Here is a 27,700-nt window from a genome sequence, read left to right on the forward strand (position 1 = left end):
TTCTTTGTAGGTTCTGGATATTAGCCCTTTGTCACATGAGTACATTGCAAAAATTTTCTCCCATTCTGTAGGTTGCCTGTTCACTCTGATGGTAGTTTCTTAATACCACACATCTACAGCCATCTGATCTTTGACAAACCTGAGAAAAACAAGAAATGGGGAAAGGATTCCCTATTTAATAAATGGTGCTGGGAAAACTGGCTAGCCATAAGTAGAAAGCTGAAACTGGATCCTTTCCTTACTCCTTATACCAAAATTAATTCAAGATGGATTAGATACTTAAATGTTAGACCTAATACCATAAAAAACCTAGAAGAAAACCTAAGTAATACCATTCAGGACATAGGCATGGGCAAGGACTTCATGTCTAAAACACCAAAAGCAATGGCAACAAAAGCCAAAATTGACAAATGGGATCTAATTAAACTAAAGAGCTTCTGCACAGCAAGAGGCATGCCTTTTAAGAGGAAATGAAGACCCCTTCTTCCTAAAGCTCTGTGCCTGCCCCATTCGGCCCATTGGTAGTGTCTCTAGTGGTTCTACAGAGAGGGGGCAGCAGGGAAGAATGCATCAGGAGAACCTGTCAACTGTCCCTCCTCTTCATGACCTCCAGGGAGGCTGTGATTCTAGAACACCCTACTTCAGCATTCAGTCCATTCTTTCCATGCCTTACATTTATTTAACAAGGCTCAGGAAGTTGCCTTATTCAGTGGCTTCTCTCTGGTGATTCCTTTTGGTCTCCTCAAGTGCCTGTTGTCTGCCCATCCTTTAAATGTCTGGAGCTCTCTGGGGCTCCATCCTAATCCTTCTTCTCACACTCAACGCTCCCCTGAACTGCAGGTTTTCTCACCCCCAACACTTTTGACATTTGGGGCCAGATAATTTTCTCTTCATTTGAGTCGGGCGAGGTGACTGTACTGTGCATTGTAGGAAGTTTAGTAGCATCCTTGGTCTCTACCCACAAAATGTCAGCGGTAACCTCCTCCCCATCTACATTGTGACCATCAAAAATGTCTCTAGATATTGCCAAATGTTTCTTTGCTGGGAAGGGGGATGTGGAATTGCCCCAGAAACCACTGTTCTACTCTTCGGCTTTAGTTACCACTTATGTACCTATGGCTTCCTAATGCAAAAGCTCTGCTGGTTTCCAGAAGGATTTATCAAGCTGTCCCTTGGATATTTCCACCTTAATATTCCACAGTCAGTTCAAAATCAACCAATCCTGAAATGAACTGATCATCTCTCCTCACTCAGGACTGGACTCCCAGTGGCCCAAACCAGAAACCTCTCTCTCTGAGTTGAAATGCTTCTCTACAGCTCCCAACTGTCTTCCACCCTCTCCATGACCACTCCTGTTGCCTTAGCTGAATCAGGATCATCTCTTTCCAGGATGTTAACAGTAGCCTCCTCGTCTCCCTGCCTTCCCTCTGGCCCTACCCCTTCTGTTGCCTAAGTGGGCTTTCCAAAGCGTATGCCTGATGATGCTTCTCCCTAGCTTTACATTGATTGATAGTTCCCACAGTCCTCAATATGAATGACAAAATCCTTAAAATGAGTGCTATGGCTTCAGAGTACTCCTCTACCTTGTCCTTGAACCACAGCATTATTCTTTTCTTGTCCTTGTGTCCTTCATTCAGGAATGTTATTTCCCACGTTCACCTGGCTCAATCTTAATCATCCCTGAAATGCAGTTCAAATGGAAAGAAGCTATACATTTTTTAAGTTCCTTTCTTTTTTCTTGATTTCATATTTTATCACTATATTTTCAGAGATAGGGTCTCACCATGTCACCCAGGCTGGATGGAGTGCAGTGGCTTGATCATAGCTCACTGCAACCTCTAACTCCTGGGTTCAAGCGATCCTCCCACTTCAGCCTCCGGAGTAGCTGGGAACAGGTGTGTGAGCCCCGCTCATTCCATGTTATAGATCCTAACATTATATAAATATAAACCAAATTAACCTTGTTCTTGAAGAAGCGAAACCCCCAGACACCCAAACCACTCGGCTGGTGGTATTGCCAGGCGATGGGAGGAGCAGTCTCACTGCAATGTGACCTTGAGGCAGTGTCCATGAGTCCTAGGCCCAATGCAAGGGGTTGTCTACTAGTCTCATAGACTCTTCACTGGGAATGGGGGCTGAGAAGCGGCCATGATGAATAGCTAGTATCATTTCTTCAGGAAAAAAACTCGTCTTTCCAGTTTTAATTTGGAGGAAGAAGTTTGCATTTTTGTCCAGGGGCAATGTACACCGGGCAAACGTTTGCACAGCAAACGCAGCAGCTCTGCTTTTCCTATCTTGATCTTGAACTTGCCCCTCCGTGTGTGATTACCTGTTGAACACTGAAGTTAGTAGAGAAACACACTTCTTGGCACAGTCTCCCGGCAACCCCCCCTCTTTAAAACGCCATGCCTCCCAGGATGCTAGTGGCACCACTGCCACTGCATTTCCTGTTGGCAGCAGTGAGCAGTGAAAACCGAAGCGGCAGCAGGCAGTGGCAGCAGGCAGTGACCCAGGCAGAAATAGCTCCCGCGCGGTTCACTAGAGCCTTCCCAGGGCCCTGGTCCTGGCTACCGGGAGTCGCGCGTCCGGATCTCAAAAGCGGCAGAGGCCACCGAAGGGACAGGAAGTAGTTTGGTCCAGACCACACTCCCGGTACAGTGCGCAGAGAGCCGGTGGGAGCCACTCTGATCCCGGACGCCTCAGCTCCCCCTTGGACTCGAGCTTGCCCTCGGGCCAGGGAAGGATGACCGCGATGCCAGGACGCGCTCCCCTCCACACCGTCCCGGGCGCTCTGGGCCCCTGGCTGCTGGGTTGCCTCTGGGCCTGGACGCTGTGCGGCCTGTGCAGCCTGGGGGCGGTGGGAGCCCCGCGCCCGTGCCAGGCGCCGCAGCAGTGGGAAGGGCGCCAGGTTATGTACCAGCAAAGTAGCGGGCGCAACAGCCGCGCCCTGCTTTCCTACGACGGGCTCAACCAGCGCGTGCGGGTGCTGGACGAGAGGAAGGCGCTGATCCCCTGTAAGAGGTACAGGTCACCGGCCCGCGGGGCGGGAGTGGGGAGCGGCGCGGGCCCCGGGAGGGCGAGGTCGCAGGGGCCTCCTGTAACTCTTTCCGGCCCCTTGCAGCTCCTCCCTTCTCCCAGAGAGATCCTTCGCAAGGAGGGTCGCTTGGGGATAGCATGGTAGGGGGCTGGGAGGGGCGCTGCGCCCACCGAGGGCGTCCTGCTGGCGGGGGACTCAGTAACACCCAGCGAGGCGGTGGCAGGTAAAGAAGGGACCCATCCAGGGCGGGATCGAGCTTCAGGGGCCCCTGTGCCCAGGTTCGCCCCTGTTCTCACTCTGCTGAGTCAGGCTCTGGGCTCATGGAGCCCCCTGCAGTCTAGGGCGTGTCTTCTGCACTATCTCATTTCTTTCTAGAGCCATCTGCGAGAGAGGCACGCAGAATATGTATTTTCTAAGAAATACTTTTTGTATTTTAAAAGACTGTCGCAAGACTACAAACGGTGTGGGAAATTGATAAAAAGAAAATTTCACCCACAAACTTATAAAATTGTTACAGCTATTAAAATTTTGGTCTACTCCCTTTAGTTTTTTTGTTTATTTTAAAGCAAATTTTACATACTATGATCAAAAGCCATATGTTATCCTAATCTTTTTTAACTTAACATTGTCCCTTATAGGTTCTTATTTGCCATGTTACTAGCTGGCCTCCTATTTTTAATGACTGCACAGTACTCCTTACAGGGGCAAAGCTGCAAGTTTCTTTTAAGAACTGGTCTGACCATTCACCTTTGCACATCTGTTGTGACAAAGGGCACCCTCTTTTTGAGACGTCATCTTGCTTGTGGCCCCTTTAAGACCTGATTTCTAATTTGGGATCACCACCTGTCTCCTTTCCAGAGCCCTGCCATTCCCCCTAAGTGTGTTCCTCTCACTGCCTCTCTTTATGGCATTTGTATCATTGGGAGTTGCAAAGTGAATTTTCATGGTTTGAAACTTCAGTGGACTGTAAGATCTATAGCAAAAGGGCACTATTAGTTTGTAGAACAAAATCAAATTTGATAATATCATTTATTCTAAAAGCATTTGTACAAGTATTAGGTGACTTGAAGAAAGTGTGGAAAGGGCAGACCCTTTCAAACAATATCAAGGATGCAAAATAATGCATTATGAAATGCAGAGCAGCACAGTCATCATGGCGAACTGGGAATTGATTACAAGTCTTTCAAGAACATGAATGTTTTCAGTAGGGTATTGAAGGGCATAGCAATAATAATAACAACCAACAGTTGAATACTTCTTATATATGAGGCATGACACTGAGGATTTTACATGTATTATATAATTTAGTTTAAATCTCACAATAACTTGACAGTATAGGTTTTATGATCTCCATTTTACAGACAATAACTCTGAGGTCTGGGGAGATTAAGCAACTTTCTTAAGATCAAACAGCTAATACTTGAGGAAGCTGGGTGGATTCTGACGCCTATGGTATACCAGGTTCACATTCATTCATTCATTTATTTAATAAGCATTTGTTCATGTTAGGCACTGTGTATAAACAGAGTGATTCCTGGCTTTTGGGGAGGTCAGAGTCTGGAGGTGAAGTCACATAAATAAAAAAAATTCCCATACAGTGGTATGAGGGGTGAGAGCTGGGGTGTGATGAGAAGAACTCAGCTGGGCACCTAACCCAGGCTTCCTGGAGGAGCTGAAATGAGAGTGAGTTCCAAAACACCTGTAGAGGTTTCCCAGGGAGATGTGGAGAGACTGCTGGTCCAGGGGGATGCAGGTGTATCCATGCCTGGTATGTGTGCCATCCTGGAGTGTATAGATCTGAGTAAATTCCAAAAACTGCAGACCACTCATTATTAGGGCTGAAGCACAGGACATGGCGAAGGGTCATACTGAAGGAGTTTTAAACCGTGGAATTTGTGATTAGATTATATAAAGATCCGTGGATGTGTCCTTAAGGATGCATTCCCATGATATGGACACAAAATGGAGCAATGTGGAGCAAGAGTAGAAGTGAGAACACAACCTTGGAGATTTTCGTAGTGGTCCAGGTGAGAGATGGGTAGTAGCAATGGGAATGGTGAGCAGGGGGCAAGTGAATGCATCAGGGAAGTATTGAAGAGGTTCAATTGAGAAACATGTAAATGATTGGATGGGTTGTGGCAGGTGTGGTGAGGGAGAGGAAAAAGTTAAAGAGGCCCCCATTTTTGGCTTGTGAAGCTAATGGTACTGATGGCATAGGGTAGATGGTGATGCTGTTCCTTGCAACAGGGTTTGACTTTGTGCACTTCTAATTAAGGGTGAATTGGTATCCTATGTAATTTTCTGTGAAGACTTGTACAGTAGTGGCGCATTGATGAATAGTCATATTGAAGATGGACTGGGATGACCCAGAGCACACTGCTGAAGCAGAGGAGTGTGCCAAAGAGAAGGACAAGGGTTAATCTCCCCAAAGGTAGTATTGTTTTTTTACAATTAAAAAAATTAGGCTTTAGAGTCAGACAAATCTGGATCTGAGTCCAGACCCTGAATATGGGTCTTTGGGTAAGTTACTAAAGTTTTCTGAGTCTTAGTATCCTCATTTACAAAATGGGAACACTTATAATGCCTAATTTATTGGATTATTGTGAGAATGAAATGAGTTCAAGTATATAAAACATATAGTACAATGTCTGATAGTACACACAAGATGCTCTGTTCGTGACCAGGGTTGGGACCATCACTACCACTATCATCATCATCCTGGTAAAGTTACCCGAGCCCAGAGACTTGCTACCAGCCCTTTGGGCTCAGAAACTTGATCCAGCAGCACACACAGACCCTTCCTTTGGGAGCAACCTGTGAGTAAGGAAACTCAAATGCTAAACTGTCTATTTCAATGAGTTTTATCGCTGGCATGCGGACCAGGATTCTCAAATCCACAAGACTAGGTCATTCTCTCCCTGTAGTCAGAACTATGTGGGGAGCCAAATTATCATCAGGCAGTTGTGAGCAAAGAGTTGGAGCAAATTCACTGAACAAACATCTAATAATTGCCTGCCCTAGGTTAGGCTATATGCGCAATATGGAGTTTTCCATCATGAATAAGACAGGCCAGCCCGGGGTAAGGTTTGATGGTAATCAGGCAAAGGCAAAGTGATGCATTCATTTTCACAATAGAGATGAGTTGGTGGTTCTGTGCTACCCCAATTGTGCTGCTCCTGACCCCTTCCACTCGGAATGGACCCTTGGTGAGTACTGCTCAAGTCTGTTTGAGCAACCCTTCTTCCATGACTCCATGACTGATTAATATAACCTTTAGATGTGTGTTTTATACCTTTAGTGGAGTCACAGCCAACTCTTGCTGGCCTAGAAGCATTTTTGCCCCTTTGTGGTGATTTCTCATTCCTCTGCCCTAGTCCAATAGGTGCTGGTTTCACAGTTAAACTTCTAAAAGACATTTTTTTTCCCTTTCTTTCCGAGTTCTTGGCAAGATTCTTTCTCACAGTCACATCGCTGGCCCTAAGTCAGATGTGGAAAAGAATGTTTAATGCATAAACACATTTTTAAGCTCTTTAAGTGTAGATTTGTTGGAACAAACTCAGAAATTTTTTCAGGTATTAACAGTCTGGCCAAGCAACCAGATGTTATTTGAAGAAAATATGGATGAGTTGTCTCTTCACATTTATGAGTAAGTTGAGAAGTAAGTTTTAGAATTGGATCTACTTCTTAAGATTTTCGTTTTTTATCCAGATAGTTATGGAAAATCCCATTGATAGTTACTGTGGAATGACTAGGATTTTCCAGGCTCTCTTTTCCCTGAGATGATGGAAAAGATTAAACAACTTTACAAGCTTCAGATAAGACAAGCCTGAGCAGCGAATGGGAAATTTTAGTAATTGATACCATTTTTATTTTCTAATTCCAACTGTCTTTTCCGACTCCTTGACTAAATTTACAAGTATTTATTTGAAAGACTGAAGGAAAATCAAGAAGATTATTTTCATATTTCAGGCAACATTTTGAACTTTATGGGGGAAGCAACGTTGATACACAATGAACCCTCTGACGCCACCAGTAACTTTAGGCTTCCCCTTACAAAATGGTGGCTTGGGTGTTGGAATCAATGAAGCTCTTAATGCAGAGTGAGCAGAGAGGCAGTAAAACAATATGCACGGTCTGGTATCTTGGAATATTATTTCATCACCAATCCTACATGTTCTATTAAGGATTTGTATTTGTAAAACATGAAAAATATGTCACAAATGGAGCAGCAGGTGGATTCTTATTCAAATTCTGATTAATTCATGTCTGCTTCTCTTGATTCTCCCACAGCATATTATTTCTTGGAGAAGAGAATAACATTAACCTTCTCTTTCTTTAAACAGAGAATCAGCCTCCTGTAGTGGAGAGAGCAGGGGGATTCATGTTAGACCATGATGGAGTGACAACCATGGCCTCTAATCCTGCCTTCACCCCAATAAGGTCCTCAACATTTCAGAACCTCTGTGTTTTTCATCTTTTAATTTAATTTGAATAATGCCTACAATGTTGATACTAAATCACTTTTAGGCTTTCATTTGTTAAATGCTAGGTACAGATAGGATTAAATGATACCCTGAAGGCACCAATTGTACTTTTATTATATCAGGCTGATTCACTGTTTCTAATGCAACGAACTTGACACAGATTTTAAATTTTTTCTCAACCTATCCCATTATGTAGACAAATTAATTCAAAGTTCTTTTTCTTCCTTCTCTTTTTCACCTAAGCCTGTCTTATGAATAGAGAAAGAGAAGAGGCTACCTTGAAATGCCTCGGGCCCAAACTCAGAAGGCTCTGCACTCAATTGAGCCTCCCTTCCTACTAAGAATGGAATAATGTTTTTATAGGGGTGTTGGTCCAAGTATCAGCTGCGGATGATTAATTCCCAGGGCTGTTATCACCTAAGGTAACTTCAGTAATCTTATGTGTTTGGAAAAGAGGATGAGGATTATTTTTCAAATCCATAATTTTGTTTTATTTTGAAACAATCTCACACCTACAGAAAAGTTGCAATTATAATACAAAGAACTTCCCCCCGCCTGAACTGTTTGATAGTAAGTTGCCAAACTGATATATCCATGATCCCCAAATACTTCAGTGTATTTCCTCCCAGCAAGGACTTTCTCCTGCATAACCACAATACAACCATATAAGTCAGGAGATTAACACCAGTTCATTTTGACCATCTGAAATTCAGGTGTCATTCATGTTTTGCCAGTTGTTCTTTGTATGTTTTTCATAGCAAAAAAAAAAAAAAAAAAAAAAAAAAAAAAAAAAAGAAAGAAAGAAAAGAAAAGATTTAAGTGCAAGCATTACATTTAAATGTGGTGTCTCTGTGGTCTCTTTCTGTCTGGAACAGTTCCTAGGTATTCCTTGCACTTTAGAACTTTTAAAGATTGCAGGCCAGTTATTTTGTAGAATGTTCCTTGATTTGAGTTTGTCTGATGTTTCCTCATAATTAGCCTCAAGTTACTTACCTTTGGCAGGAATATCAGGGATAATACTCTCTTCTAACTGCATCCTGATGTTCACTTTGATCACCTGATTGACTGCTGTCTGCCAGGCTTCTTCACTGTGAAATGATACATTTTTTTTTTAATTAACAAGATTTGGTAGGGAAATATTTTAAAACCATGTACATATCCCATTCTTCATTAATCTTCTGAATTATACTTTGTTTGTATCAGTGTGCACTCAAGCCTTCTCATTTTGTTCTATTTGCTCTCATTGTTTACTTTGCTGTTCATAATGTCCTAGATTTGGCCAGTGGAAGCCTCTTCAAATTGGTTTCTATGTTCTTTTGACGTGTTTGAGCACTTCCTTGCTTTCTGGCACAGCAAGATATTCCAAGATCATCTTTATTTTCCTGCCCTAGTCCTAGGATAAACCATTTTTCAAGAAGCCCTGGTTACTTTTCTTGGAGAATAATATGTGGAAGTCAGGACCTGTGCTGTAGTCATGTTCAGTGCTATCAGGTGGCACTGCTACCAGGTCCTCTCAAGGGACAAAGCACGGGGTGTTAAGTTTGAATACACACACCCCTCCCCCCACACACTCATACATATATACACATTTACATCTATATTTATTTCTGAACCTCCAGTTCTAATCCATAGAGGTGTTTAAACTGATGCTTTCTTTCTAATCCAACACTACATGGTCCATTCTAGTTTTTTTTCCCCTTTCATTTTTGCTACTCCCTTCTCAGACAGTGAGAAAACTGGCTCGTAATATTCAATTGCAGTAGGTAACCAGTCATGTATCGTTATGCTGTCTCCTTCACACATGGGCTCCGCACTCCAGGCCAGCCCATGTAGAAGCATATCTTCCTTGGTCCTACCTAATGGCTTTAGTCTAAATTGTTCAAGAGAAAGGAGAAGGTCAAATTATGTTCTTAACATATGTTTATATTCCTTTGGGCTTCTCAATATGTCATCATTACAGATCCTCAGAGGGTGTCTCTGTGTGGCTGGGGGAGGCAGACGAATATAAAGTGCTCAATAAATCTATTTGATCATGAATTTGTTTTGCATGGATTGGATTTTCATTTTAAGAAATCATGACTTTGTGAATATTAGGAGAATGACTTCTCCTTTGACCTTTACCCCATCATTTTGATCTCAGATGGCTGGAGCTAGCATATTCTTTTATGAGCTCAGTAAGTCTTGACTGCTTGTGGCCTCCTGATCCTCAAAGAATAAGCCATGCTGATTTGCAGTACTTGAGTTTTGCAGTATTTGAGTTTTTCTTCAAGAAACAGATTTTCTTGGAAGCACACAAAGTTTGATTTAAGGGACTTAATTCAGTGGGTCTATAGACCCTGGATTTCAGAGAACTAATGCTGAGATGGGGAGGGAGAAGCAGGCACTAGGGAAAAGAGATCCAAAGAAGATAAGCCCAGGCGAGTAAGGAGGCTGATGGAATGTAAGACTAATTTACAAATGGAAGCCAGAGGTGGTCACTATACTGCTTTGAAAACATCTTTACTTTCTCCAATAACCTTGAGCTGTTTCTTCCTGATTCTGACCTTGAGGATGGTGGTCAGGGGCAAAGTGCCCAAAGATCTGAAAATATTCCACCAATTAGTGGTTTGTTTTTCCTGGAATAAATATAATAGTCTTAGATTTCACCAATTCCAGTAAAAAATTTCTATTTTCCCCCTTAACATTTTCTTTTATTTTACCCATCTTTAAATTAAAAAAACTTCTCTTGATCTTACCAGCTGAAATCTCATTCTCCTCTTCTATTTAAAGCAAATCTCTTGCTAACTACAATTTTTGTACTCCTATGCTGTCTTAAAAACCCTCCAATCACTTTTTTCACCATTCTATTGAAAATACTCTGGTCAAAAGCCAGAAGCTGTACATTACCAATCAACTAATCTTTGATCAGTCCTCATCTTATTGTAGATTAATTCCCCAATCTTGATGCACTTTCTTCACTTGATTTTCAACCTTGATTTTCAACCTGCGGGTTTTCTGGTTTTCCTCCTCCCACCTTATTTCCTCTCCTCAAGCCTTGTTGCTCTCTCTGCTCTTCTCTGGACTGCTGATAGTGGACTCTCCCAGGGCTCAGGTTCTCATCTCTTTATGTTTCTACCTATACCCTAATTTTGATATATACTGAATCTGACCATACCTCCATGGTTATTCTGGTCCAAACCTTTATTATGTCTTGGCTGGATATTTATGATAGCCTCCTAACAGGTCTTCCCGCTTCTGACCTTGCCCCCTTTAGTCTCTTCTCCACATAAAAACCCCAGGGTTCTCTTGAAAATATGTCATGCCACTCCTTGGCTCAGGATCTGCTCCCCAGCCTCTTCCCTACCTTATCTCTGTCACCAGCTCACTCATTGTGGACCTGACCTCAGCACACTGACCCCATTGGCACTTGAATCTGTCATTGCCTCTGCCTCGGAAGCCTTTTTCCTAAGAAGCTGCATGACCTACTCCCAAATTAAACTGTTTCTCCACTCAACATTCTCAGTGCCCCCTAACTGCTTTATATTAATATATCTAAGGCACTTACGACTATCTGGCAGAGAGTTTAATATTAAAGTTTGTTCCTTCATCTCCCCTACCTTCCCTCACGCACAGTAAGGCTCCATAAGGCCAGGGGCTTTGTACGGTTGTTGCTGTATCTCTAACTCCTCAGAACACTTTACATTCTTTTCAACATACTATGTGGGACCTAAATGAATGCTTGTCCCGTACAAAAGGAACTGTGTTCTGATGTCGGAGAAGGCGATTCCCAAGCTCCATTTTCTAACAGCTAAGAGCAGGGCCTGACTAATTTTTTTTTGAATCAGTGAATGAGGGAAATGAATAACTGATAATATACATTCATTGTGGAAGGATATCTAAATAATAGATATGTATTTTCTTTCCTTTCTTCCTTATAATTAAATTTCTTAGACAATAAAATGATAGATTTATGTAATGGTTTCATGGCTTCTCATTTATATGTTGTTATACCTCTTCTATGTTAAGAATGATTTTTGACATCGAATTACACTGCAGTGTTTTGCAAAGTTTTCCAGTAGGGTTGAAGTAGAGCTTCCCTAGGAGGGCACACCACCACCCCCAGAGAGTGGATGCCCCAAACTCCTTTCGCCCATGAGCCACTCCCCAACTGCCCTCTCATCAGACACTGTCTTCAGTATCTCTCTTGTGCCTCAATTTCAATTTTGGGGAATTTCACCCAATGTGGGCATTTGAGATTTATTTCCAAAGCACTCACAGTTTCTCAGAAGCAGTGCCTCTTTGAGTCGGGAGGCCATCTGAAGAGGAATCAGATCCTTAGCAGGGTGCCTAAGTTACCTTCAGGCCCCCCAAAGAAAGAAGAAACTCTTGGGATGAAGGCTTCCCTAAAGAAGGCAACTTCTCCTGGAGGAAAAGGATATGATGCTTTGGATGACTCCTGCCTGCTCACAGAAGGCTGCTTTTATTGTGGCTTAAAGTTAGATCTTCTGGTAGAGTTCTAGAACATGAGCCCTGCCAATGAACTACAGCCAAAAGCTCACCTCAGAAGAGGCACCAGAGTCACAGACCCAGCTCTCTCAGGGAAGACACTGCTCCAGAGCATCTCAGAAGCCACCGGGGATGCCACTGGCAGATGGGAAGCCGGTGGTGCAGGGCCGAGGGCACACCTCTCTGCCTGACGCAACACTGTCAGCAATAGGTAACATATAACTTATGAAAAGTATCTGTGGCACCATGAATCCCCAGGCTCATTGCCATGGCATCTGGGAGAAGATATGGTGGATGCAAGTCCCTTCCAGGTTGCTTAAAAATACTGCTTCCCAGAGTGTCTCACCAAGATGCTGATGGGCCAGGACATTCAGGCTGAGAAAGGCAGAAGGGGCCAATGACACCCCAGAGTCTCTGGGCTGGCTGAAGTCAAGGGCAGCAGCACTTGGGCAACTCTAGGACAACTCTTGGCAGAGGGACCCTGCTTGAAGTGGGAGGCAGAGGCAGCGAATGTGGAGAAAGCATGAGAGGATGGAAGCTCCCATTTCAGAAGAAACAGGGCTGTGGAGCAGTGAAAGATTCTACCAGTTGGCACTCTTGGGAGTGAAGGATGGGGGAAGAGAATCTGCCCCAGATTTCATATCCACTGGAAATGTCACATCAAGTGCTGTGTCTTGGCATGGATTGTGTTTCCTGTAGGTGTGGGAGTTCTTCTCACAGTCAAGCCCTCCACCTGTCCCTTGTCACACACCTTGTCCTTTTGAATAGAGGTTCTCATCCTAGCCCAGCTTCAGGCATGACCTGGCTTACCCTTGGACCCCAGAGATCTCACCATTCTGAGGTTTCAACTCTCCTTAAGGAGTTAGGAAATGAAGGGTGGGGCCGGGCGCGGTGGCTCAAGCCTGTAATCCCAGCACTTTGGGAGGCCGAGATGGGCGGATCACGAGGTCGGGAGATCGAGACCATCCTGGCTAACATGGTGAAACCCCGTCTCTACTAAAAAAAAAAAAAAAAAAAAAACAAAAAACTAATCGGGCAAGGTGGCGGGCGCCTGTAGTCCCAGCTACTCGGGAGGCTGAGGCAGGAGAATGGCGTAAACCCGGGAGGCGGAGCTTGCAGTGAGCTGAGATCCGGCCACTGCACTCCAGCCTGGGCGGCAGAGCGAGACTCCGTCTCAAAAAAAAAAAGGAAATGAAGGGTGGGAATCCACTTCTCGGACATCAGAACACAGTTCCTTTTGCACAGGACAAGTATTTATTCAGGTTCCACTTAGTATATTGAAATGAATTAGAAGTGTTTTGGTGGTTTGTAGTCCTCTTTCATCATGCTGAATCAAGCCTCACTCAAAAAGGTCAATTTCTGCAGTTGCTAAAACACAGAGGAATTTTTATAGTGTGTGTGTTTGCATAAGTTTATAAGGAGCTTTGTCACCAGGTCTTCTATTTTAGAAAAACAAGCCATTTTACTCCTTTTATAGTTCCATGCAACTTATTTTATACTAATTTTCTCATCTACCTTTATTTCAATTCATGTTTTAGTCAGCTAGAGAAATGATTCAATTTTTTTTTTTCAAAGAACACACTAAGGTTGCATACTTTCAGAGATTTTCAATGTCTGACCACGTCTACTTATTGCCATTTAAATAATGATTTTTTTGGTGTATACAATTTGGGTAAAAATAGTCTTTTTGCTTATATATGTTTATGGCATTTACAGCTCTCAAAGAGAAGTCTGAGGCTGGGTGCGATGGCTCACGCCTGTAATCCCAGCACTTTGGGAGGCCGAGGCGGGTGGATCACCTGAGGTCAGGAGTTTGAGACCAGCCTGGCCAACATGGTGAAACCCTGTCTCTGCTAAAAATACAAAAATTAGCTGGGCGTGGTGGCATGCGCCTGTAATCCCAGCTACCCAGGAGGCTGAGGCAGGAGAATCGCTGGAACCTGGGGGGCAGAGGCTGCAGTGAGCTGAGATTGCACCACTGCACTTCAGCCTGGGCGGCAAAGCAAGACTCCGTCTCAAAAAAAAAAAAAAAAAAAAAAGAAGTCAAATACCAAATTCCAAATTAAACTTGGTTTCCTTTCAGTAATCTTTTTTTCTGCCTATGTTTTTGAAGGCTGTTTCTATTACTCTTGAATTTTATTAACATCTCCAGGCAAGATGTAAGTTTTAGGGGAACTTTTTTTTTTTTTTTTGGACAGAGTCTCACACTGTCACCCAGGCTGGAGTGCAGTGGCGCAATCTTGGCTCACTGCAACCTCCGCCTCCTGGGTTCAAGCGATTCTCCTGCCTTAGCCTCCTGAGTAGCTGGGACTACAGGCGCACACCACTGTACCCGCCTTATTTGTTTGTTTGTTTGTTTGTTTATTTATTTATTTTATTGTAGTAGAGAAGGGGTTTCACTGTGTTAGCCAGGATGGTCTCGGTCTCCTGACCTCGTGATCTGCCCAACTTGGCCTCCGAAAGTGCTGGGATTACAGGCGTGAGTCACCGCACCCAGTCGGGAACTTTTATCTAGTATTTCTGGAGGTTTGATACTCTGCTTTCTTTTGGTTCCTTACAGAATCTCTTTCTGATTATCTGTTCTGGTTCTCTTACATTACATCTGTCTTCCAAATGTCTTCTTTGCTTTAGCCTTTTCATTATTTCATATGTTTTTTTCCCCTCTGAATTCTACAATAATACCCTCTAAGTCACTGTCTGTGAGGTGGTTTTTTTTTGTTGTTGTTGTTGTTTTCATTTTTTGTTTTTGCCGCAATCTGCTTTACACTGCCATGACTGCATTTTTAATTTCTAATTTTTTAGTTTATTTACTTATTTATTTAGAGATGACATCTCACTATGTTGCCCAAGCTGGCCTCAAACTCCTGGGCTCAAGTGGTCTGCTTACCTTGGCCTCCCAAGTATCTGGGACTACAGGCCCTTGGCACTGCCACCCCGCTTGTATTTTTTATTTTGATAATGATATTTTTCATCAGAAAGCTATCCTTGTGGTCACACATTATTCCTTTTCAATTGTAAACACAGTCTATCCCAAATCCCAGTGAAAATAAAAAATAAGATTTATATTTCAGAGTTTCATTAAATGTTAGCTGGAAGAGTTTGCATGAGTTTATATTTCAACATGGTGGGAATTGATCTATTTCTGCTAAATGGCATCATGCTGACTCTGCACTGTCCTTCCCATCCTTAGAATACCCCCTGCTGTGTCGTTCTAGAAGCCACGGAGCACCATGGCAACCTGGATATCTCAGTACTAATGATGCTGTTTCTTCTTGTGGTGGTAAAACAAAAGCCAGCCTGCACTACTGTCTCATGAGAAATTTTTTATTATCTTTCATCAGATGAAAGAGTATTCGCCTACACATTGCCAATATTCATCCAGATATATTTTGGGGAAAAAAAGCTCTTCAATTTCTCAAGCCCTTTTTTTCATCTTTTGAACTAGAATCCAAGTCATGGAGGCCCATCACCTTACAGTTTCTTAAATGGCAAACATAATTATTCTTTGATTTTGCTTTTCCTCAGGCTGCATTCTTAAGTAATTTAATTTTTCTTTTGTTATATGTGATTGGCAACAATATGCACGATGAGTTTATATCTAACACAATTTTGAAATAGTGTTTTTTCTTTTTTATGTCTCATAATCATTGCAGGGTGTAACTCAAATTTAGTGTACGCCAGCATGGCAAGTGGCCGCAGCTCAATTCTTCCTCCTGAGAGTCAGATGGCCAGCATGCATTACTAATCTATTATAGTGCGTATTAAACAAATCCAAAGTTTGTTCAATTTTTTCCATAAAGACCAAAGTCCTTTTGTAATCACAATATAATATTTGTCTACTCCCTTTTCTGTAATTTAATATATTTTGGATGGCCAAGCAGTTCTACATGGATGGGAAGAATCACTCCTTCCCCCCGTTGAGAGCGAGAAGGCACATAGTGTTTAAGAGTTAGAATGAGTCTGGTTGACTCCATACTTTACGAAGTTATGCTCTGAGCCTCATATTTTCTCATCAGTTAAAAAAAAATAAAAATGCTAGTAACATGTTCAACCAGCTGAATTTGCCAGTCTGTAACCTCTGCTTTGGATGTGTTCTTTTTTTCCTAACTACTCCAAATCATGACAGAAAAACACTTGTCTCTTGACTGTGAAGGCAGTAAATGCTCAGGTTCACCTACACCCAGGCCAGGCTCTGGTATTTTGGTTTCTAGGATTAGTCAAATCTTTGGGCCCTGCTCATTCTGAGAGGGAAGGCTCTCATAGAGTTTTTGTAATGAATTGAGTAGATGTTATTCACAAAGGAGTGGTTTTTATTCATTTCATTAAGGATATTTACAGCTATAAGTGTCAGAAAATCTGACTAGCAAATGCTAAAATATAAGAACATTTGTTGTTTACTCCAGAATTCTTGGGATACATGTTCCTAGGTCTGATTCAACAGTTTCATCAAGACCCCAGGCTTATCTGCATCCCCTTACTCTACCATTCTTAGCATGATGGCTCATAGTTGCAAGATTGCATGTTGACTTGTTGCCTCATGGTTTCAAGATGGCTGCCTCTGCTCCAAGCATTATGTCCTCTCCCAACTACATTCAAAGACAGAAAGTGAAGGGAGTAGCTTCCCTAGAACAAGGACTCTCCCTTATTTTTCTTTTTCCTTTGAGAGAGAGGAGGAATCTCCAGAGGATTCTCTCTCATTACAGACTTTCCTTTAGATCTTCAAAGCCAGAACCAGATACCTTTAGCTCTAAGGGAGACTAAGAAAATGAGTACAATCAGCCCTCCGCATCCATGGATTCCATATCCGTGGATTCCACCAACTACAGATGGAAAATATTCTTTTAAAAAATTAAAAATGGCCAGGTATGGTGGTTCATGCCTGTAATACCAGCACTTTGGGGGGCTGATGTGAGAAGATCCATTAAGGCCAGGAGTTTGAGACCAGCCTGGGCAATATGGCAAAACCCCATCTCTACAAAAACTATGTAAAAGGTCCAGGTGTGGTGGCATGTGCCTGTGGTCCCAGCTACTTGGGAGGCTGGGGCAGGAAGATTGTTTGAGCCTGAGAGGCAAAGGTTGCAGTGAGCGAAAATCATTCCATTGCACTCCAGCCTGGGTGACAGAGTGAAACTCTGTCTTAAAAAAAAAAAAAGTTAACTATGACAATAAAAATAATACAAATAAAAATATAAAGCATAATCACTATTTATATAGCATTTACATTGTATAAAGATTATAAATAATCTAGAAATAATTTATAGTATACAGGAGAATATGCATAGGTTATACTAAACTATGCATATTATCTAAATATTAAACCATTTTATCTAAGGGACTTGAGCATCTGTAGATTTTGATATCTGCAGGGCTCCAATCTTCCATGGAGTTGAGGGACTACTCAGTATGATTTTCTCAACCTCCATATTGAGAGACAGACAAGGGAGAAGGGGTACAAATGCCTGCTGGGTCTTTTAGGAAGGGGCCCACCATAGTACTCAGAATGTTCTCTCCTTCATCTCTCTATCCCACCTGGATGAATTAGCCCTTCTTTGTTACATAGTAGAGCAATTCATATGTGTACATGTTAAATGATTTGTTTCCCTGTTAAACGTTAACTGATGACAATAAACACAAATATGAGATTTTCTTGTCATGGTTATGATGACTTACATTTATATAACAATTTTATATCTATTATCTCACATTCTGTTCATAAGAATGTCATAAGTTTCAAATTTTTTTTTTAATTTATTTATTATTATTATACTTTAAGTTGTAGGGTACATGTGCATAACGTGCAGGTTTGTTACATATGTATACTTGTGCCATGTTGCTGTGCTGCACCCATCAACTCGTCATTTACATCAGGTATAACTCCCAATGCAATCCCTCCCCCCTCCCCCCTCCCCATGATAAGCCCCGGTGTGTGATGTTCCCCTTCCTGAGTCCGAGTGATCTCATTGTTCAGTTCCCACCTATGAGTGAGAACATGCGGTGTTTGGTTTTCTGTTCTTGTGATAGTTTGCTAAGAATGATGGATTCCAGCTGCATCCAAGTCCCTACAAAGGACTCAAACTCATCCTTTTTGATGGCTGCATAGTATTCCATGGTGTATATGTGCCACATTTTCTTAATCCAATCTGTCACTGATGGACATTTGGGTTGATTCCAAGTCTTTGCTATTGTGAATAGTGCTGCAATAAACATACGTGTGCATGTGTCTTTATAGCAGCATAATTTATAATCCTTTGGGTATATACCCAGTAATGGGATCTCCCTTTCCATATGAGAAGTAGAGAGATGACATTTATGATCATACAGCTCATCAGTAGTAAACTGGGAAGCTTGATTCTTTGACCTAAGCTTTTTAACCTTTTACATTGTCTGTAAATTTTATGCTAAATTAAGAAAATTAGAAAGTTTTTTTCCCTGTTCCTAGTAGGGTAAACTTTTAGTATCTTTTCTAATGCAGAGAAATTAATGAAGCTCTGCATCCAGTTAAAAATTCCAGTGTTTTTGTTGGGTGGGGGTGGGGAGGTGGGACAGTTAGTAGTGTCTCATAAAATATGATATGGGAATTTCCTTTGATCCTGTGGTCCCATTCTATAAATTTTTTGCTGGGATATAAACACAGAAAGGTAAAAGGTTTTATCTCCAATTCATATTCAGCATCATTAATATTAACAAAACTGTAGAAATAATCTAAATGGACATGAGCTGGAAACTAGCAAATCATGGCATATATATATATATGCAAGGGAAATGGGGAAATGTGAATCTGTTAAAATTATTGTAAGGCAATTTCACTTGTGAATATTGATATAATAAGTGATTAAAAATTATTTAATAGCAGACTAAGTCCAGCAGCACATTAAAAAAATAATACATTGTAATCAAGTGAGATTTCCAGGAATGCAAAGATGGTTCAATTTTAGAAAATCCATAAACATCTATAAAATAATCATGTGATTATAGCCTTAGTCTGGCAGAAAGGCAGTTGATAAAATTCAACAAATATTCCTAATACAATGGATTCAGTAGGAACTGATGGATGCTCCTTTAACATAGTACAACCTGTGTAGTTCTTAATTTACTTGAAACCATAGCCCTTTCTCTGCTAAACTCAGGAAGAAGGCAAGGATGCCCATTACTTACATTCTATTTAATATTGGGCTGGATTTGCTGACCAGTATAGACAGAGAAGACAAAGTAATTCGTAGTAAGGGATTAGAAAAGAAGAAATTGAAAACCATCTCTATCAATGATATGGATATAGTATACCTGGAAGACACAAAAGACCTGAACATAAAACTAATTCAGACAATAAGAGTAAGGTGACCATATGTAAAATTAACATGAAAAATCAATAGTCTTCATATACACAAACAATAACCTTGCTAGAATGATAGGGTAAGAGAAAGTGTCATTTAAAACAGCAACAGTGACAACAAAAGATTAACTACTTAGAAACAAATTTAAAGGAAATGTGCAAAACTTGTATAAGAAAAAATTAAAACACTCCTTTTTTGGAACGATAGGATGATTCAACATCATAAAGGTACCAATTCCCCTAGATTTCACTCAATTCCAATAAATGCAAAATAGCAGGATTTTTTTTCAGCTAAGTTGATTCTAAATTTCATATGGAAAAATTAAAAAGCCCAAACATAGGAAAACCTTGGAAAAGAAGGACATAAGAGGAGGATCAGTAAATTTGACCAAATATTGAAACACACTAGTAAGTCTCTGTAATTAAAAAGTGTGACATTGGCGTGTAAATAGTCTATTCAGTGGAATAAAATAGAGTCTTGAAATAGATCCACATACATCTGGAAATTAGGTATATGATAAGGGTGGCATCTCAAGTCACTGGGGAAAAATGGACTTACTAATCAATGGTGTTGGAACAACTGAAAAAAGATAAAACTGAATCCACATCTCACACCATACGTAAAAATAAACTGCAAACCCGATTAAAGATCTAACAAACAAAACAAAACCACACAGTTATGAAAGAAAACTTGATGCATTCCTTTATAATCTGAGAGTAGGAAACTTTTTAAAACTATGACAAAACCCAGAAACAATAAAAGGAATTTGCCTTTTAAAAGTGAAAAATCCTTTGCATTGTAGAAAAAATTTAAATAAAACCAACAAATGGCAGGGGAAAATAGGGGCAATTTATATTAAGTACAAAAGGCTAATTAATTAATGATCTATAGAAAATAAAGAAGAGAAAAAATCCTGATGTGCAGAGAAATGAACAGTCAGTTCATGGAAAAATAAAATCAGATGATGCTTAACATATGAACACTCCACCAACTATAATGAAAGGAGGTGAATTAAAATTACACTGCTCTTTGAAAAGTTAGTGACTGAGAGGGCACAATGGAGGCTTCTGAGGTGCCTTATCTTTGATCTGGGCTGGAGATACTCAGATTGTTCACATAAAAATTTCTCAAGCTCCACATCTGAAATCTATGCAACCTGTTGTACAAGGGGACTTTTACAAGTTCATAGGAAAATAGAATTAAAACATACAAATAAAAAAATAAACTTATTTCTTGACACAAGCCCCATCAACTTTAATACACCTTTGTAAGTGATAATACCTGCCATTTAGTCCATCCTTAACAAAGTGAGGTCCTGGGAATTTAACCATGTCAATGCAGTCTTTTTTACATATTAACTGAAGAAAAATTATATATATATAATACGTATATATATATATATATTTTTTTTTTTTTTGAGACAGAGTCTTGCTCTATCACGCAGCCTGGAATGCAGTGGCATGATCTCAGCTCACTGTAAGTTCTGCCTCCCAGGTTCATGCCATTCTCTTGCCTCAGCCTCCCGAGTAGCTGGGACTACAGGTGCCTGCCACCATGCCTGGCTAATTTTTGTATTTTTAGTGGAGAAGGGATTTCACCATGTTAGCCAGGATGGTCTCGATCTCCTGACCTTATGATCTGTCCACCTCAGCCTCCCAAAGTGCTGGGATTACAGGCATGATCCACCGTACCCAGCCTCTTTAAATATTTTTAAATATTAGGAAACAAGAAGTCAGAAGGAGCCAAATCAGGACTGTCAAGTGGATGATTAATGATTTCCCATAAAAAATCTCATGGAATTGTCCTTGTTTGATGAGAGGAATGAGCAGAAACATTGATATGGTGGAGAAGCTCTGGTGAAGCTTCCCTGGGCATTTTTCTGCTAAAGCTTTGGCTAATTTTCTCAAAACACTCTCATAATAAGAAGATGTTATCATTCTTTAGCTTTTCAGAAGGTGAACATGCAAAATGCCTTGAGCATCCAGAGAAACTTACCATGACTTTTGCTCTTGTCCAGCTTACTTTTGCTTTGACTGGACCACTTCTACCACTTGATAGCCATAGCTTCGACTTTGCTTTGTCTTCAGGATTGTGCTGGTAAAGCCACATTTCAGCTCATGTTACAATTCGTAGAAGAAATGCTTCAGGATCTTGACCACTTGTATAAAATTTCCACTGAAGGGTCTGCTCTTGTCTGCATCTGATTGGGCCACAATTGTTTTAGCACCCTTGGGAGTGACAAGTTTGCTCAACTCAAATTTTTCATTCAGAATTGTATAAGCTGAACTAATTGAGGTGTCTGTGGTGCTGGCTATTGTTTCTCCTGTTAATTGTCCTGTACAATTGTCCTGTATAATTTTCTCCTGTACAATTAGGGCATGATCAACATTTTTTTTTTTTTTTTGAGATGGAGTCTTGGTCTGTTGCCCAGGCTGGAGTGCAGTGGTGGAATCTTGGCTCGCTGCAAGCTCCGCCTCCTGGGTTCATGCCATTCTCCTGCCTCAGCCTCCTAAGTAGCTGGGACTACAGGGGCCCACCACCATGCCCGGCTAATTTTTTTGTATTTTTAGTAGACAGGGGGTTTCACCATGTTACCCAGGATGGTCTCAATCTCCTGACCTTGTGATCTGTCCACCTTGGCCTCCCAAAGTGCTGGGATTACAGGCGTAAGCCACCACACCTGGCCTAAGATTTTTTTTTCCTCACAAATTGATGTGGATGAACTGCCACTATGGGCTTAAATCTTAAATCTTAATCTTAATACTGAGTCCTACCTTTGTGAAATGAGTTATTTATTTGTAACTGCTTCTTTGGAGCAATGTCACATAAACTTTTTGTAAAACATCAGTGATTTCACCGTTCTGCCACTTGAGCCTCAAAATAAATTTAATATTTGTTCTTGCTTCATTTTAGCAGAATGCATGTTGCTCTGATAGGAGCTCTATCCAGACTGATGTCTTATCCTTCTTAGTGCCTCAAACTAGATCCTGTTTAGGCATGTTATAACAAGTGTTGTGAGTTTATTTTGGTGAAAAAAGTTGGAATCCATACATAGTTTTTTCATAATACACTTTTTCCGTGAACTTTTTAAAGACCCCTCTTATAGATGTTATACTTACTAAAAATGTTCTTAACAAAAACCTAGTAGTCAAATACCATTTCTTACTCCTCAGATTAGCACAAATTTAAGTTTGACGACATGCTCTGTTGGCAGGACTATAAAGAAAAAAGGCACTATAATATAATGCTGATAGGAATGCAAAATAGTACAACCCTGTGGAGAGAAATCTGGTAATATTTAACAAAACCACAAATACTTTTACCTTTTGACCTGGTAATTCCACATCTAATAATTTACCCTAAACATACAACTCGAAAACAGCACAACGCAAGGTCATTATTTTTGTTAATATCAAAGGAATAGAAACAACTCAATGTTTATTGGTAGAAGACTGGCTAAATAAATAATGATATTAGCTCACAGTAAATTTATATGGCCATAAAAAAATGAGGATAGTCTCTAGGCATTAGTGGGGAATGGAGAAAGCAAGATGCAAAAAAGTCTATATAGCATGCTACTCTTTCTGTAAAGAAGAGGAGAAAATAATAATTCACATATGCATTTGCTTATTTTTTGACAGACATGCAGGAAAAACAAAATGGAAGCAGCTGAAAAGTGTTATCTATAAGGAGCATGAGGAATGGGGAAGAGGAGATAGGGATGGAAGAGGAACTTGCCTCAATGTACCATTTTCTGTCATTTTGAGTTTTGAAATATGAAAATTTTTACATATTTAAATAATAAAGTCAGAGAGGAAAAGTGTGAAGTCCCTGAATTGGGAACAAACTAAAAGAAAGGAACCTAATGATCTATCAATCTGGAAACATAACCACACAGAGAATAGGCTTATTCTAAGTAAATTTTTGACACAATACTGACTCTCAATACTAGGGAATTATATTCTAAGGATAAGAAGAACTACAATGAAATCTTAAACTTCACTCGGTAATTTTATTATTTATAATAGTTTTGAAGTTATTATTATTTCAAAATTATAGAATAAAGCAAATAAATGTTTTTGTCAATGTTTTCAGGAAGCATGATTTTGATTTTAAGAGAAAAGATATATAAATACAAAAAATAGGGGGAAAACCTGTAATGTTAATTTAAATGGAAAATATCTATATTAATTCATGAGTTTTTTTTTTTTTAAATTGGAAACTCTGACTACTGAAAAGCGTTCAAAGCAATGACGTCTCAATGGCAATGAGCACATCTAGTGCCCTGATGTCAGTTTCTAAGTTGTTTCCCCACTAAGGGTAACTAGAGTTTTTTAGAGAAATGCTTGATTTCAGATCTGGGGCAGGGAGAGTTCAAGGTTAGCCTGTGCCACCTTGTGTCATAGAACATCAGGAAGCACTCAGAGACCAATAGGATTATGTCAGAAGATACATATACCAACTTGAACGAGCTCCCTCTGACCAAACTTGGGCAAATTTTAGCATCAAAAGGAATAATGACTTTAATTGTTTGTCCTACATTGAATAAATAATAAATCCACGAGTCCAGTGTGGTACTCAGTAGATTAAGATAGATGGATGTCATTTACTATACAATTGGTCCTATGATCCCAACTCCCAGTGAAATAATTGATTCAGGAAATGGTTTTACCTAAAACCATTAGATGATAACCATTGGGTAATACAACATTTCCAACATCACAAAGTATCACTCATCAATTACTTGCCAATTGCAAAAGGAAACACTTTTATAACAGATATCTGGAGTTACCATATAACTTGGTGATCAAAGTTAGCAGCATTAATCGTGGGAAGGTACATCACCTGTCTTCAGATATGATAAAGTCTGAAGTGTACAACCTCACCAATGACATGTTGTTTACAAATATCTTGGAACTCAAATAAAAAAGAGCCTTGAGACTTCATATCCATTTCATAAGAATGGCAAAAGCTCAAAGAGCAATTTAAATGACACCGTGAGGAAACTGCCAAAAAAACCACAATGTGGAATATCTGCAAACCTGAACTCTTCAAAGAGTCAATGTCATGTTGGAAAATAAAAAGGTAGGAGTACTGCTCCAGATTTTTGATAGAGACATAACCAAATATAATGCTTGAACTTTAATTGGACTCTGATTTGAAAAACCAACTTTAAGATGTATTTGGGGCATCACTTGAATATGCAGCAGATATCAGGGAATGAATTTTTATTTCTAAGATACAATCCTATTGGGACCATGTGGCAGAAGCTCTTGTTTTAAGCAAATACTTAGAAAAATAGAAAAAATACAGTAAAATATAGAGGATTGTTGAGCCTAGGAGGCAGACATAAAAGTGGTCATTATACTAGTTCTTCAACTGTTCTGCATATTTAAAATATTTTATGATAAAATTTAGAAAAATTAGATTTATCTTTTCACTTAAAAGATTAACAAGGGCAAATTGTTGAATTTAAAATGCATGGTTAGAAAACAAATAAATAGGTACTCATTTGCGTAAAATGAGTAGAGTACATATTGAAAAATCGATGCAGTGTTTGTACACCTATGTTTATAGCAGCATTTTTCACAGTAGCCCAAATTAGGAAACACCTAGGAATCCATCAGTGGACGAATGGATAAATGAAATATGGTGTATACATACAGTGGGATGTTACTCTGCCTTAAAAAGGAAGGAAATGCCAACACATGCTCCAGCGCAGATAAACTCTGAAGATATTATATTAACTGAAAAGAACAAATATTGTGTGATTCCACTTACATGAGCTATGTAGAGTAGCCAAGCTCATAGAATGGTGGTTGCCAGGAGTTGGGGAGAGGGAGGAATGGGTTATTATTGTTTAATGGATATAGAGTTTCAATTTTGCAAGAGTTCTGGAGACTGATGTACCACAATGTGAATATATTTAACATTACTGAACTGTACACTTAAAAATGGCTAAGATGGTACATTTTTGTCATGTGCATCTTGCCACAATTAAAACATAAAAAATTAGATATAAAAATTAAGATGTACATAAAGATATATTTAGAAGAATATATGTCCAGACACATGTACAGAGTTGTTATTTCTGCAAATCAGAGTTTCTGGGCAATTTTTGCTTTCCTTTCCATCCCTAGATTGTTTTCATTTTTTTATATTGATCATGAATCCATTTTACTAAAAAAAAAAACTATTTTCAAAAGCAAGAAAACTTCCCCAGATTTTTAGTGTTTCAGAAAACATGGTGATGCAAGAGCCTACTTTTAGGGAAATGGATTTGCAGGAAACAATGGAAATTGTCAGTGTAACCTGAGAATTTTATTAAAAGCAGCAAAAATCCTTTGTCCCATATGGTGAGAAGCAAAACAGGCTGCTGGCCCGTCCTGTGTGTTGTGGTTGCCGTGGAGAGCTTGGCCTTCTGACCCTTTGGCGGGGCCTAGCCAACCTGACCTTGCTCACAGCTGAGGCTCAGCAGCAGCAGGGCCTTTGTGGGAACTCGCCTGCCCCTCCCAGTGAACTGTGCTTTGCTTGGTGCCTGGCCAGGAGGGAGGCGAAGTTTGCCTGCTGTTGTTGACCTGGGCTGGTCTGCCTCCCTGTCTCACCTTGCTTGACTGTGCCCCAGCGGGGGCGTTGGTGCCTCTCATCTCACAATTGCCTCTGTGACAGAGCCAGGCTTTGATCTCGCCTCCAGGAATCCAGTTCCTCTCAAAGTCTGTTAATCCCTTGGGTCCACGGGTTATTCCCGTACAGCATCCCCACTCTGATTACTCATCTCAACCGTGGCTGATCTCTGCATTTTGACCTTTGGTCCCTGTCAGGCCACAGGCCCTGTATTCTATTTGTGATGGAGAGACTTATGTCCTAACTGTTAATATGTTCACATAAACATACACGCCATTACAGTATCCTTAAAATGTTTTCTAAAATTTATCATAAAGCAGTACTAGCATTTATATCCACATGGGATTTTGAAAACAAATGAATTATATAGTTCTATTTTGTTTTCCATTAATTTATTATTTTCAGTTTAACTTAAGGTACAGTCAACATAACCTCAATATCAGATGATGTCTACTTTTTTAAAAAGTAAATATTTTGAAAACATAGAAAAGTACAGAGAATACCAAAACGAACACTTGTGTTCAGACCACCCAGATTTAACAAACATTAACATTTTGTAGTGATTGTTCCGGGTCTAGAATTTTCATTTTAAAATTAAATTTTCCTTCTGTATGTGGGCAGAGCTGGCCTCAGGGAAACAGTGAAGCTGTGATATTCCCTCCCTGCTGTCCCCTGCCCTTCTGTTGCAGGTGACTGACCAGGCATCTGTGGCCCTTGGTGGCACACAGGGCCATGCCAGGCCTTTCCCAGCACAGCTGTGCTGGCAGCTGCTCCCTGGGGTTCTCCATGGAGTGCTGGAGTCCTCGACTCTATCAGAAATGATAGGACTGCCGGGCGCGGTGGCTCAAGCCTGTAATCCCAGCACTCTGGGAGGCCGAGGCGGGTGGATCACGAGGTCAGGAGATCGAGACCATCCTGGCTAACACGGTGAAATCCCGTCTCTACTAAAAATACAAAAAACTAGCCGGGCGTGGTGGTGGGCGCCTGTAGTCCCAGCTACTCGGAGGCCGAGGCGGGAGAATGGCGTGAACCTGCGAGGCGGAGCTTGCAGTGAGCCGAGATCGCGCCACTGCACTCTAGCCTGGGTGACACAACAAGACTCCGTCTCAAAAAAAAAAAAAAAGAAAAGAAAAAAGAAATGATAGAACTGAGTAGCATAAAAAACTTCAAGCCAAAAAAGGAAGGAAAGTTTATTAGAACAAAGGAAGCTTTATTGTAACTCTGTAAGTGGGGGCGCTCCAAGCATCTCAGGAAAAAAGGGCATCCAGGAAATGAACAACTGTTGGAATCCCAGTTTGCTAGTGCTTCTCTCTGCTTCATTCTTTAATCCTATTCCATTTGCATTTTGGAAAATAGCCTCCCTCAGCTTCTAAGTTTACATGTGATATGTTCAGTCACACAAGAGGCTATTAGACCTCGGTCACAAAGACACCGGTCGAGAGGAAAGAATCTCATTGTCTCATTTCTGTCTAGTAAACACTGGTGAGGGAGGCAAACATGAGGCTAGAATGACATGTATGACAAATATGAGGCCAGGATGACTGTATTAGTCTGTTCTCCTGCTGCTAATAAAGACATACCTGAGACTGGGTAATTTATAAAGGAAAGAGGTTTGATGGATTCACAGTGGCAGAAGATGAAGGAAGAGCAAAGGGACTTCTTACATGGTGGCAGGCAAGACAGAGCTTATGCAGGGGAATTCCCATTTATAAAACCATCAGACCTCGTGAGACTTATTC

The 27,700-nt window shown here is 40.6% G+C and overlaps 1 protein-coding gene across 1 annotated transcript in view; it reads left to right on the forward strand.

Moving 5' to 3' along the window:
* The first annotated feature begins 2,405 nt into the window (after positions 1 to 2,405).
* Positions 2,406 to 27,700, forward strand: part of EPDR1 (ependymin related 1) — a 32,583-nt gene continuing 7,288 nt past the window's right edge. The window contains 2 exon segments of the mRNA XM_050783323.1: positions 2,406 to 2,505; positions 2,508 to 3,021. Coding sequence (XP_050639280.1) covers positions 2,406 to 2,505; positions 2,508 to 3,021 — 614 coding nt within the window.

This window comes from Macaca thibetana, chromosome 3 (genome assembly GCF_024542745.1).
Source record: "Macaca thibetana thibetana isolate TM-01 chromosome 3, ASM2454274v1, whole genome shotgun sequence".
Taxonomy (NCBI): Eukaryota; Metazoa; Chordata; class Mammalia; order Primates; family Cercopithecidae; genus Macaca; species Macaca thibetana.